This window comes from Monodelphis domestica, chromosome X (genome assembly GCF_027887165.1).
Source record: "Monodelphis domestica isolate mMonDom1 chromosome X, mMonDom1.pri, whole genome shotgun sequence".
Lineage (NCBI taxonomy): Eukaryota > Metazoa > Chordata > Mammalia > Didelphimorphia > Didelphidae > Monodelphis > Monodelphis domestica.
The window spans coordinates 73,077,385-73,091,032 of NC_077235.1; the positions used below are offsets into that span (position 1 = coordinate 73,077,385).

At 50.1% G+C, this 13,648-nt stretch overlaps 1 protein-coding gene across 1 annotated transcript in view; it reads left to right on the top strand.

The window, feature by feature from the left end:
* The window catches only part of ATP2B3 (ATPase plasma membrane Ca2+ transporting 3), a 118,415-nt gene extending 108,778 nt beyond the window's left edge, over positions 1-9,637 (top strand). Inside the window, exon 22 of the mRNA XM_056809416.1 lies at positions 5,601-9,637. Within this exon, the coding sequence (XP_056665394.1) occupies positions 5,601-5,912 (312 nt within the window). The 3' untranslated portion in view covers positions 5,913-9,637. The remainder of the gene's footprint in view (positions 1-5,600) is intronic.
* The last annotated feature ends 4,011 nt before the right edge of the window (positions 9,638-13,648 follow it).

The following is a 13,648-nucleotide window of genomic DNA, read 5'->3' on the forward strand; positions in this document are numbered from 1 at the left end:
TTCTTCTAGTTCGACCTCAAGAAGGGCAATGGATAAACTCGGCTGTCTTCTATTTGGAGTTGGATCTTCATGGATTCCCCCCACTGTTTGCCTTTTTCATTTGATTATCATTTGCCATCATTAGCATTCAAATGTCGTTTGCTGCTCACTGCTGTGTTACCCACATCTGCTCGTCATCATCACCTTTTCATTTGTCAGGCGAAACACTGGTGGCATGAGAGCTATGGCCAAAGAGAACCCTTCGGTTCTGATTCCTTTTTATCGGAATGATTTTAGAATAAAAACGCTGAAGTCTAGCCCCGTCTTGGATGAGCAGTTATTTCTACTTATACTCAAGGGTCTCTATTTCTTCAGTTATAAAGAGCATGAAATCCCAGTTACGAAGACGATGAGAACCCCAAGAATGGGTCTTGTAATTTTTCCCAGGTTCTTGCCATCCTTGCTCCAGTAAAGCCAACTTATTCAACCAGAATTTGTCAGATGCACCCAGAAACAACCCTATTAGACTTTCAGGCTGCCTGTGAACTCAAACTGCTCACCAACACAGTATCCATCCCCAGCCCCTCCCCTCTCTTGTGCCCCCGCCCTAAAAAAGTGGGGACTTGATGGGATCTTGGCAAAGTGCTCTTTATAATTTAGACTCACTGGGAAGTAGCCTACCAGAGAGAAAAAAACAAAAAGGAGCTGAAGAGGCCATCTCCTCCTCCTCCTCCTCCTCCTCCTCCTCCTCCTCCTCCCCTCTGACCCACTCTGGTGAAAGCTCATAGACCATAAAACCATACCCCAAACGAGCAGAGAATGAATGAGGCCTGTCTATCCCAGTGGTAAGCCTGAGGTTCTTTTCATAGCGCCTATGTTAATTCAAAGACATACATTCACAAACCCTGCTTTCCTTGTTGGTTTATTTTATTTTATGTGTGAGTATGTGTATGTGTGTGTGTGTGTGTGTGCAGGCGGGTGCGCGTGAGAGAGAGAGGGTATGTGTCCATGTCCCCCACGTGCCTCATTAGCTTCCCCCAGGGCCCAGGCATGGATGGACGCACCAATGACTTGGCATGCAATTTTCCCTGTTGAGACAAGGGGCCACTCGAGGCCCGTCCCCAGCCCCTCTTCCAGCAATAATGGGCCTTTATACTCGAATGTTTACTGTGGCAATAATGCATGAGTTTTGTACCCAACGCTTCATCTGAGGGGGTTGTAGACTGTGTTGGTGGGCCATGGACAGAGGCTTCCTGTAGTCTCAGTCCTCTGTATCATGCCGGAAACAGAGTCACAGGCAGTTTGGTGGTTGGGTGGGGTCTTTTCCTCCCTTTTCATTTGATTCTGGCAGCATGCGAACCCTCCATCCAGCTTTGCAAGGCCCCAGTGAATCTGGGCCTCAGTCAGAGGCCTCCGCTTTGCGTTCACATCACTCTCCATGAGCATGCGGAGACTTTCAATCAGGGGTGCGAGAAAACCTTTTCGCCGCATGTAACGTGCGATGCCTAGAAAACCCGAGCCCAGGCTCGTGGCGGAAGGAGCTTTTTTCACCAAGAAAAAAGCCTCCGAGTGTATGTCTCTCCAAAGAAAGGAAAATGTAAATAAGAACAAGAAGAAGAAGAACTTTCATTCAGCACCTTAAAGCTCGCCAAACACCACACACACATCCTAGTATAGATTTCAAGCCGGAAAGGATTTGAGAGTCCCAGAGTGATTTGTGATGGGGTAAGAAGTGTAGTCAAAAGTGGTGGCAGAATTCATACTCGGGTGGTCTGATGCCAGATCCAGCCCTGCCTAATAGACATTGAGGCTTTGTTTGACTCTCACAATACCCTTATGAGGTACGTACTAGAAGTGGTTGGAGGAAAGCATTGCTCCATTTTGCATTTGGGGAAACTGAGGCTCTGAGAAATTAAGTGATATGACTTACCTGTGATTATAGAACTAGTGCCAGGGTCGGTATTTGAACTAAGGTCTTCCTGAGTCTATGTGGTCTCTCTAGAGAGCCTGAAAATAGCCAGTTTCCAAAATCCCAGGAGAATTGGGAAAGCAAGGAGGCACTATACCTTGCATTGCTGGAAGGACTTAGGATCTTCTCTCTCCCTAAGAAATATGGAAATATTTCCTCCTGGGGCAGTTGAACAATTTTTAGACCTTTACCTTCTGTTATAGAATCTATACTACTGAAGATCCGTTCTGAGGCAGAAGAGCTGGAAGGGCTAGATGATGGTTAGGTTACTTGCCCAGGATCACCCAGCTAGGAAGTGTCTGAGGCCAGATCAGCTTAACAATCCTTAATGATGACAAGGATGATAATAACTAACATTTGTTAAGCACACACTTAAGCCTGTGCCAGGCACTGTGCTCCGTGCTTTTACAGATATCTCATTTGGTCTTCATAATAACCCTGTGAGATAGTTGCTATTATTATTCCCATTTTACAGATGGAGGAACTGAGGCTTAGAGGTTAAGTGACTTGCCCAGTGACACAGCTAGTGTCTGAAGCAGGATCTGAACTTGGGTGTTCCTAACTCCAAGCCCAACATTTGATCCTCTCTACCACCTACCTACCTTTCTCTGGGGAACGATACCTGGTGAGGGAGAGGCTGAAGCCCCTACTGTTGAAAGGCTTTCACTGGCATCCCTGGAAAGTGTTGCCAAAGGAAATTCTTGGAAGGGCAGAGTCTCCTAGGTCTCTAGTCCCTGTGCTAGACATCTGCGGAGTAATACAAAAGTGAAAAAGGACCGGATTGGTCAATTTCTGCCCTCTGGCACCTTGGGACACCTTGGAAGTCCCAGTTGGTTTGGGAGTCAGTTGAACCCTTCCAAGTTCCATGAGACTTAAGCCAGCGGTGTTCTGGACCTGCTAGTGGACAGGCATTTCGAAGTGGCCTGTGTCAGGCTGGAAAAGTCCTCTGATCTCATCTAGTCGTGCCTGGGGGGGAACTAAAGTTCAGCCTCTCCCGAGAGATCCCAGGACCCAGATGAGTTTTCCCTTTCCCAGGAAGGTTTCACAGCTTGGGCATTTTAGCCTCCCCTGCTGTTAAGCTCAAGAAAATTAGAGCCACCACTGAACTGGTCCAGCTCCTCTATTTGAAAGATGAGGGAACGCTCAGCACGTTAAAGGCAGAGCAGGGATACGAGTCCTCCTCCGAGCCCTTTTGCCCCTTCCGCCATGTTCACAGGCTCTTCTCCAAAAGCCTCTTGATGCTTAGGACCCCTCAGAAAACGTTCACCCAGCTTACTCTTATGGAGTGCAGGCCCCCAGTTGATCTCTACCCACGTAACCGCCTACCATCCCAAGGCAATGTGGGAAGAGGCACCTCCCGGGCCGGGGACATGGGTTGGAAGTTGTTAGCATTTTACAGATTAGATTAGGAGCAGTGGGCTAATCCAGCTGCTACATTTTCTTCTAATCAGGAACCCGAGGGAGGCTTCGAGACAGGATGTCCCAGATCACACACCAAGTTAGTTAGTGGTCCAGCTCAGCTGGGAGTCCAGATTCCCAGACCAGCGGGTGCTCTTCCCAGGATGCTGCCCCCCTCTTCCCACTCTCAGGCCTCAAGGGCTGCGCAGCCCTGGGTAAATGGAGCACAATGGTCTCATCCTGGAGCCTGCTTCCCGGGCTTTCCTTTCATCAAGGTCGCACGTCCTGGTAGCCCTTGTCCAAAGGAAGTGCCATCAGTTGCATCAGGGTATTTCTGTGCCAGTTAACTCCCCTCTGCACAGGCGCCTGGAAACACATGTGCTTTCCCAAGGCCTCGTCTCTATTGTATATCGGAAGGCCTTTCTTTGCAGTTCAAGGACCACCTCTGGATTTCACAGATTCCCTTTTCAGCTTCCAGCACCCGGCCGTTCGGCAGTGGTTAGGAACCGAGGGCTTGGCCATCCCATTCCTTCCATCTGGGGTGCCAGTGGCCACACGGACACTAAGCATGAAATCTTTCTTCGCAGCCTCGGAGGGCGTTAAGGCAGCTCCATTTGGCCTCTCCAGGGGGTCCTGGGAAAGTGTAGTCCTATGAAGATCGAAAGCTCACGCGAGCATTTGTAACAGATCTTCCACGTACAATTCCACTCGGGATGGCAGTAAGTCCGAGTTACTCACGAAGGGGCGCCCCAAAAGGGTCTGGACCCAAGTGGTCTGTGGAAACCACGAGTGGAGCTGGAAGGAAAACAGACCAAGATGGTGGGAGGGAAGGGGAGGCGTGGCCTGTTGAGGAGAGACAGGTTTCCAATGAGGCTACTAGGTACAGTGAGGCAACAAGCAGTGGCAAAGGTGAGCAAGGTGGGCACCTGGGTCTGAGTTCGGCTCCTAAGGCAGAACGCAGATGAGAACGTGGCCTTCCCGTTTCTTGTTGGTTTTGTCCTTTAATTTCACTCAGCTAATGGCGGTAAGAGCGAAGGAGGTTTCCCTCCACATTCTTTGCTTGTGTCCCCCTGCTTCCTCATCCTGTCTCACCGCCATCCGTCCTGCCTCCAGTGAATGTATGCTCAGGGAGCAAAATGCTTCTCTCAAGACCAAAGCCTTCTGGTTGCTTGAGCTCGCTAAACTCATCCATCGGGCGGGCGCCTCTTTCCGTTGCAGAGTCTAACACCAGCATCCCCTGCACCTCCACCCCTTTGGTTTCATTTGGCTTGGTTTGGGGGGTTCTTGTTGACCCTCCCCTGTTCTTATGATGTTTTGTCTCCTATGTGTGCCACAGTCTGGATCAGTCCACGGTAATGCCTTCTCCAACTTATAACTGTTCATGTACATTTATAAGGGAGCGTACACGAAATATCACCATACACAGGTGGGACCGGACATTCGGCTGGGTGGGCAGGGGCGGCAGGGGGACAGAGAAGGAGGGAGGGAGGGGGCGCAGCTCAGCCTCGGTCACATCTGCTCTGAATGTGGCGAGCGATCCAAGTCCTGGGTCAATGGATCCGTGAGGAGGAGGGCAATGTGGATTCCCTAGGCCCTGCTTTCCTTTAAGCCATGAGAGCAGGGTTTCCACGCTCTTTGGGCTCATGGCTGTGGCGTTGGTGGACCCAGTTCTTCAGGGGTCAGGCTGGTGGCAGTGCCAAAGAGGGCAGTGGGTATCCCAGCCAAGTAGACCTCGCTGATGTCACATGACCGGCTCCACGAAAAATACTGCTGCATGGTGTGACAGGGAGCATTGAACACCACAGGACCAATTTACCAATAGGTCATTGGTTGAACGAAGGCACGATTTTTATCGTGGGGTGTGTTCCAAACCTGGTTTTGATTGTAAAAGGGCTCTGTCTGAGTGTGACCTCCCAGGGGGTGCCTCAGCTTGGCACCCTGTCCCAAATCCAGGAATCAGAAGGGTTGCCAAGGGGTATCAGAGCAGTCCAAGTTAGCCCACAGTCAGGATCCTCGAGCCTACTATTTCCAGGCCACGAGAAGGAGGCTGTCTTAGACTGCCCTCCGAGTCCTCTAGTATTCCCTGGCGAGCTCCAAGGGATGAACAGTTATATAACGAAACAACTCCAAGTCATTGAGGTGGACAGACCCAGTGGGTAGCAATTGGTGAACAATTTATGGTCTCCTCCTTATTTCCTCCCTTCTTCTCCCATTCCCAACTCTTGCCCTCCTGCCCTCTCAATTCCCATTCTAGATCCGGGTGGTGAAAGCATTCCGTAGCTCCCTCTATGAAGGCCTGGAGAAACCTGCATCCAAGACCTCCATCCATAACTTCACGACGACGCCTGAGTTTCTGATCAATGACTACATCCACAACATCCCCCTCATCGACGACACTGACATAGAAGAGCTCGAGGAGCGCCTCCGAGCCAGCCCCCAGCCCACCTGCAATCAGAACAACAACGCCATAGACAGCGGCGTCCACGTGACCGCCGCCGACGTCAGCAAGCCGGCTACCTCTTCGCATCCCGGAAGCCCACTCAACAGCGTGGAGACTTCGCTCTAAGAGAAGCTCTCTCCTCTCCCACACACAGACATACACCCCCACACACTCACACGCGCTCAAATGTGCCCGCCTACCCCGAGGGGAAGATCTCCCGAGACTTTCCTTGCAGTCCTCGCAAGCAGCGGAACGAATTCAACCAATAAGGATTTGGCATGCCGGACGTTTGCTCATTCAGCCCGCGAGGTCTCACTTACTCAATAGAATGTGCTAGAGGTGGGGGCGGATGCCCTCCCTCCTTGGTTTCTTATTTGTGATCAATGATGAAAGAGATAACCTCCCCAACTCCCTGGTCTGTTGGGGGCTTAGACTCTGAGATGGGGTGGGGCGGGGGCGGGGAGGGGGGTTTTGTACACCCAGCGGGGTGGGCAGAATGGAATGGATTTGTAAGGGGGGACAACTGAGAGCAACTTCTTTGGTTTGGGCTGAGCTCAAGAGCCGGGAAGGATGCTGTGTGTGTGTGTGTGGATGGATGGATGGATGGATGGATGGATGGATGGATGGATGGATGACTAAATATAGATATAGATATTCCTTATTTTTCCTTCTCTCTTCAGTCCAGCAACTGGCCCGTCCACGGGAGCCACTTTCACACATATTTGCACCTTTTTCAGGCACTTTAATTCCGAAATGCCATCCTTTGTTGGAACAGGGATATTTTTTCAGGGAGAGAATTCTAGGTTGAAGTGTATTTTATTCCTTTCCCCTTCCCTCATATCTCTGTCCCCTCTGCCCTCCTTCCTGCTGTGTTCCTGAGAATACTTTTGGTGAGATACCATATTTCTAAGGGGGAAAATGGAGGGAGCTAAAAATACAGTTTACACTTTGAGATAGTGTAAGGGGGGAGGGAACCATGGCGGGTGGACGGGGCGGGGGGGGGGGGGGGGGGGACTTACCTTTAAACGGGTTTCATGGTTTCAAAGGAATGTACCAAAGTGTCTAATTGGAAACATCCCATCCAATCGAGGGAAGCTGAACTTTCAGTATTCCCTCGTCACTCTCATCCTAAGAATGTTCCTTATTTCTTTCTCCATCATCCCAATGCCTAGAACATGGCCTCTGGAGCAGAAGTTGCCAGTGCCTATTCAGGATCCATCCCAGACTCTTCGATTTATAACAGATACAAGCTAGCTCATTGCTGCAAACTCCTACTAGGGATCAATCGCTACTGGCAAGCTATTTGGAATCTCATCCAGACTTGGGTGAGATCCTTGGGACAAACAAAAAGGGAACTGAACTTGCTGTGTCCAAATGGCGTGCACGGGGCTCCAATGGCCCCGCACCCAGGAAAGACCCGGGAAAAGGAAATCGATTCCTCATCCGGCTAAGGATGCTGACAACACCCAGTCACCACCAAACCCAGGCCTGACACCAAGGAGCCGATGGCAAGAGATGAAAGTAAAGAGAGGCGCCAATCCGTGAAGTGCAGAAGATGCAAAAGGCCCGAGGACCAGGGTTCCAAGTCTCTAGGACTCTGGGTTGCCCTCTTTGCCCTGGGGGAGACTTAAAAGTTAGCACTGGACAATCAATCAGCTTTTGAGAAAAAGCATTTTACCTCTGGTCTGTTGCCTGCCACTAGACTCAAGGAATATGCTGGCTTTGGTGTCAATGAAGCACTTCTGGACACTTTCAAACCCCATATGTCAAAACCCCTCTTCTGATCTCTTCTAGCTCGGAGCATGTGCAGAGGAGAATGTCGAAACCCATTTACATTCAACTTTGTTTACTGTGGCTTTAAGGCAACATCAGGGGAGGCAAATGAAAAAAAGCCATCTGGAGGAATGGAGTCTTGTTTTTGTTTAAATAAAACCTGGGGGCTCTTGCTCCTGAGGCTACAAATCAGCTTTCTCTCCTGGGAAAGCTCGGTGATACACAGATCCCTTCTTTATGTGATGGCTGAAAAACACGTCTGTTTCCAACAGGCTACCCCGTCATTTCAAACTGTGGTCAGCCTAGTATTGCCTACTACACAGCTATGCCCACCCCACCCCCGTCTCTCTGTCTCTCTCACTCGGTCTCTGTGTCTCTGTGTCTCTCTCTCTTTGCCTCTCTCTGTGTGTCTGGCTCTGTCTATCTCTCCGTCTGTCTTTGTCTCTGTCCCTTTCTCTTTCCTCCTCTCTGCCTCTGTGTGTGTGTCTCTCTCTGTCTCTGCCTCTGTCTCTCTCTCTGGTCCTGGGCATAGGGTAAGCTTAAATTGGACATTCTCCTACATACTTTCAGGGCACTTTAAGTAATCTTCCTAGGCAGTGCCCAGTGCTCAAACGAGCACCAGACAGTGTTAAAGCTCATTCCATGAGACCATCCAAGGCGGGGGGGGGGGGGGGGGGGTCCATAGAGGAAGTCTGCAACCTGCCGCTGCCCCCACCTGAAAGAAAGCCAGAGATCCCAGACACACAGAAGCCTCTGCGGTCATTCACAGGGAGACATCTCTGCTGAGCAAAGGCTCGCCAAACAATTCTCTGGAGCATGAGCTCAACAAGATCCCAATTCAGCGTGTGTTGGGGAGGGGGCGACAGTAAGGGACTTCTTCCTTTTGCAACAGGAATGGCTGGCCGGATCTAGACATAGTGGCATTTCTTCCCAGCTCGCGGGCTCTTTCTTTTCCTCCCGAGATTACAGCCACGGTCTCCATTTGGCCTTTCAGGGCATCGCTTTGGATTTTTCTCGGTGACGCCTTGCTACCGGGGAGTCCTGATGGGAAGGAAACATGCCGATTTGGGTTTTCCCAGGATGCTAGAGAAATAGCTAAGGGGGGTGTGCGAGGAGTACTCAGTTTCCCTTTCCTCCTGCTGTTCCCTGCCGTGGGCTCCCTTCTTAGCAAAGGGGTGCTTTGTTCGTGTGGAAAAGCGGGATGTCCCAACCACAGCAGAGTCCTTCCGTTTACCTCCAGCTTTCACCCAGAAGAGAAGGCCCAGATGAGGGGACTCCAGTCCTGGCTACAATAAACAGCATTGCTTCCCACCCAAGCAAGGCGATTCCACTTGCTTTGAAACAGTCATTGTGTTGGAAAAAGTCAATCCCACCTTCAAATACCAGCTAGAGATAATTTAAAGCCATCCCTTCTTTCAAAAGGGCACACTGAGAATGTTCTCCATTTGTAAACTCTTTATCGCTCTCCCTGGTTGGGGCTTTCTTTACTTTTAGGCGATTCGATTTGTTAAGCATCTGCGTGTTCATGAAAATGAAACCGAACTCTTCCGTGTCTAATTCTAAGGAGAAAAGTGTGTGAGCACATGCACAGGCTTCTCGTCCGTCATCCGATATTGTAGATATATTGATAGAGCAAACAAGCAACTCTAGATTTAAAAACAGAAAAATCCCAAAAAAATCGCTGCTGTACAAGGTTGCTTCTTTCCTTTCCTTTGGGGGGAGTGGGGTTGAGGGGAGGCCGTGGGCTCTGGCGAGCCAGTGAATCTGTTCTTCACATCTACTTGGCTTATTCTGTCGGGTTTTCCAGATAAAACCAAACTGCGTCTCCGTTTTCTGGAAGAGGGAACCCCTCTCCTTACAAAGCATTATATTCTATTGAATGGCTCTATACACTTTGTTCCGATTATTAACTATGTTTGACATTTTATCTGCCTGTTATAAAATGAAACAAAATTATACTCAGAAAACAAGACGCCGCCTGTATAGTCATCGAAAGAAGAAAAGTCTGTACCGGAGTTTCTGAACTTGAAGACTAGGCCAACACTTTTTGTGTGTATAAAAATATGATGTATCCTGCATCTTGGCTTGGCCAGTGTGTGTTTCTTTGTGACTCCGTGACTTCTGGCGGCGTCCTTGCCAAACCCGGCTAACAATATAATTAGAGGCAGCACTGATGCGTGTCTCCCTGGCCCTGGAACAGCTTTAAGAAGCCATTGCACAGAGCAAAATGTGGGAGGAATGGGAAAGGGCACAATAGCATCCACTCCTCTACTTCCTTATCATCCCGCTGCACAGATGGGGAAACCCGGGCCAAGCAACCTGCCCAAGGCCACATAGCTAGTGAGTGGCAGTGCCGGAATTCGAACCTGGGTCCCCTGACAGTGCACTGGTCTAGGGCTCTTTCCACTCTGCCATGCTGCCTGTGTATCCTAGCAAGTCTCTAGAGGATCTAGCCACAGAAAGGTGGCCTTCCACCTCCTCCATGTGCACTCCGTCGGTCGGAATTCCAGGAGGGGAAGGAGTAGCCAGATGGAGATGGAAGTGGGAGGGTGGCCACCACACTAGCAGACAGACTGGTTTTGTCCAAGGTTAGGGAGAGAGAAATAACCGGGGCGCCCAGCTTTCTCCTGGACGCTAACAGGGCCGGCCAAAGAGAAAACACACAAACGGGAGGCCAGCCCAGGGGAGTCTCCCTCGGAGTTTGGTGGCTGCCTCAGCATTCCCAGAGGTGGGCAGGCAGTGCTTCCACCCGTACTCTGACACTTCACCAGTTCCCAAGGCCCCAGACTGGCCTGTGGGCAGTGAGCCTTCCAAGAAGCTTTGGCCAACACCAACATGTCAAAGCTCTCCCAGCCCATAACTTTTACAAGCCCGGGAAGACCTGCCAAGTTTGGGCCCCGGAAGCCCAGGGTCAACAAGGGCCATGCCCCAATGAGGCAGGAGAAAGCTGGCAGAGGGCACGACTGTGCCAAGCAAGCTTTACAAAGGGCTCTAAACAAGAAGCCCCCAGCAAGAGTCGAAAGTAACCAGATTTGTATAGGGCAGGCCCCAGTGGGTGAGGGACTGCGAGAGGGTGTGTGAAGAACTGTCTAACGGGTGATGGAGAGCACCCTTCTCTTTCCAGGGAGCTATGAAACACACACAAATATATATATTTATATTTAAACCCTCACCTTCCATCTTAGAATCAATACTAGGTATTGGCACCAAGGCAGAACAGAGGTAAGGGCTAGGCAAGGGGGGTCAAGTGACTCACTCAGAGCCACCCAGCTACGAAGCTTCTGAGGTCAAATTTGAACCCAGGACCCCCTGTCTATAGACCTGGCCCTCAATCCACTGAGCCACCCAGCTGCCCCAGGATATACTTTTAAAAAAAAAACCCTCTTCGCATCTTAGAATCGATACTGTTTCAGTTTGAAGACAGAAGAGCACTAAGGGCTAGGCAATGGGGATGAAGTGACTTGCCCAGGGTCACACAGCTAAAAAATGTCAAAGGTCACAATGGAACCCAGGACCTCCCATCTCTCTTAATCTACTGAGTCACGCAGCTGCCCTCTGAAGTAGATATTTTAAGAAATCTTCTCCAGGTTCTTTTTTTTTTTTTAAGCAAAACAGTAACCAGTTCTCTCTGGGATGGGCATTGTAGAACCTTGAATGGAGACAAAAGTATTTCCTTATTTAGCAAATATAATCACCTATCATGTGTGAGACCATATACTGGGGAGAGAGGTGTACAGATCTACAAAGGGGCCTAACATTCATGAAGTTCGTACTGTGTAGCAGTAAGGAGCAGCACAGTGCTTTATGGGTACTAAACATACATTGTATGTAACTTGCCAGTTCATCCATCTCAATGAGCCCGGTACTAACATCATTAGGGATTTAAGAAAAAGAAAGAAACTGAGTCACAGAGCAGGGGCAGAACTGGGTCTCCAGCCTGCGACTTCTGACTGCTACACCATGCCCTTTGTCATCTTTCGGCCCATAGCTATTTATATAGGATTATCTCTTTTTCTATGTGTAGGGTTATATATGGGGTTAGATGGTCGTTCTGTGTGCATGTACTGAATAGGCATATATTTCTTTTCTAGAGTATATTATTCTGTTATAAATGCCTCACCAAGCACACGTCTGTCACGGCATCTTCTTACATATACACACTGTACAGGATAACAGGATAATGTAGTCACCTGGGCACGCACTTCAGAGCTTCGAGCACCATTCGGGGACAAAGAGACTGGCCAACAGCGACCTGCTAGAGTGTATAATGATCACGTGACAGACTGCCGGGCCAGTGATGGAAGTCCGGTTCCATTTCTTCTAGTTCCATCTACGCTGTTAAAGTCCCTGCTCAAATACGTTCAGAAGCCTGTTGCTTTGTGAACGCTGTACAGAGAGGAGCGTATAAAGCCCAGGGGAAGCTGAGCGGCCATTTCTTCCGCTGGGGCGCCATGTTGACTTTTTTAACCAGCATTTCGGATTCGGCGCTGGCGGGCTCGGAGATGCTATTTCGCCCCGCGTGTTGGCCTGCAAAAGGCCCTCGCCGGAAAACAAGGGCCCGAGCCCCAGGCCTACAGATCGTAGGGCGGCCTTTCTGCGGCTGCCCACAAGGCCGTTCCCGAGCTGGCAGCGGTAAAAGGCAGGTTCTCGGGGACGGAAAAGAAAAAGCAGCCACCACACCACCACGCTGCTCGCGAGCTCTGAAGTGCACCTCGGGGAGAGCCTCTCGTCCAACACAAGAGACCTATTGCCCGCCGCCCGCGTGCTCCCGTGACAGGAATCCCTGCCGCTCCTGGACGGCCGCTACTAAATACGAGCCGGTTCCTGTGGAAAACTATTTCATAGGCCGAGTCGAAGTCTTGGCCAGGAACGGCTTAAAGAAAGCAGAGGTTAGGCGGGCGGACGCCAGGCCAGAAGGGGCCGGCCCTCCACTATCCCCCTCAGCCTCTGCCCAACCCCAGCAGCGATTGGGGGGGGCTAGGAGGAGATGCCGCTGCCTGGGGGCTTCCCCACAATTCCTGCGCCAGGCTTCTTTCATCCCGGCCAGGAAGGAAGAAGGTGCTAATACTCACACCGAGTAAGTAGCGCTCTTCTCCTTTCTCCCCATTTATCAGATAAAGAAATTGAGGCTGAGGGAGGCTACTTGCCCAGGGCCACACGGATAGTAAGTGCCTGAGGCACGATTTGAATTCTGCTTCTGGATCAGCCCACTGCTGCCCAGTTACCTTTAACATCTATATCGGGAGGGCAGGCAAGTGAAAGAAGATGGAGGGGCAAGCTTCACTTTCAATATAGGCCTGATGAATCACAGCCAATTGCCCGGAAAGTGAGTGTTTGCTCCCAGACGGAACCAAACGCTTCCTGAGCATTTCCCCTATCTTTCCCCATTCTAGACACTAGAAGGGCTGGAAACAGAAACAAGATGGTCTCCTTCCCCTCAGATAAAGCCCTCCTGACTGAGCCGTTCAAATGAGACACAGCAACAAGTCAAGCCTCTTGGAGATCAGCTTTCACGTTAAAGATCATGTCCAGGGACAGCTAGGTAGATCAATGGATAGAGTCAGGCCTGAAGATGGGAGGTCCTGGATTCAAATTTGACCTCAAGCCATTTCCTAGCTCTGTGACCCTGGGCAAGTCACTGAGCCCCCATTTTGCCTAGCCCTTACTCTTCTTTTGCCTTGGAACCTATACTTGGTATCATTTTTTTTTAAACCCTTACCTTCCGTCTTGGAGTCAATATTGTGTATTGGCTCCAAGGCAGAAGAGTGGTAAGGGCTAGGCAATGGGGGTCAAGTGACTTGCCCAGGGTCACTTGGTATCATTTTTTAAGATAGAAGGTAAAGGGTTAAAAAAAAAGCTCCTGTCCATTAGAAGTAAGGCCAGCCTGATTATACTGTATGGTCATAGCTGATAGCATGAAGAATCCATTAGACTGCGAACCTCTTGATAATAAGGACTATTTGGCCTTGCTTGATCTATTCCCAGCACTTAGCACAGTTTGGCCATTTTTCAGTTGTATCAGACCCTTCGTGACCCCCATTTGAGGTTTTCTTGACAAAGGTGCTGGAGTGGTTTGCTATTGCCTTCTT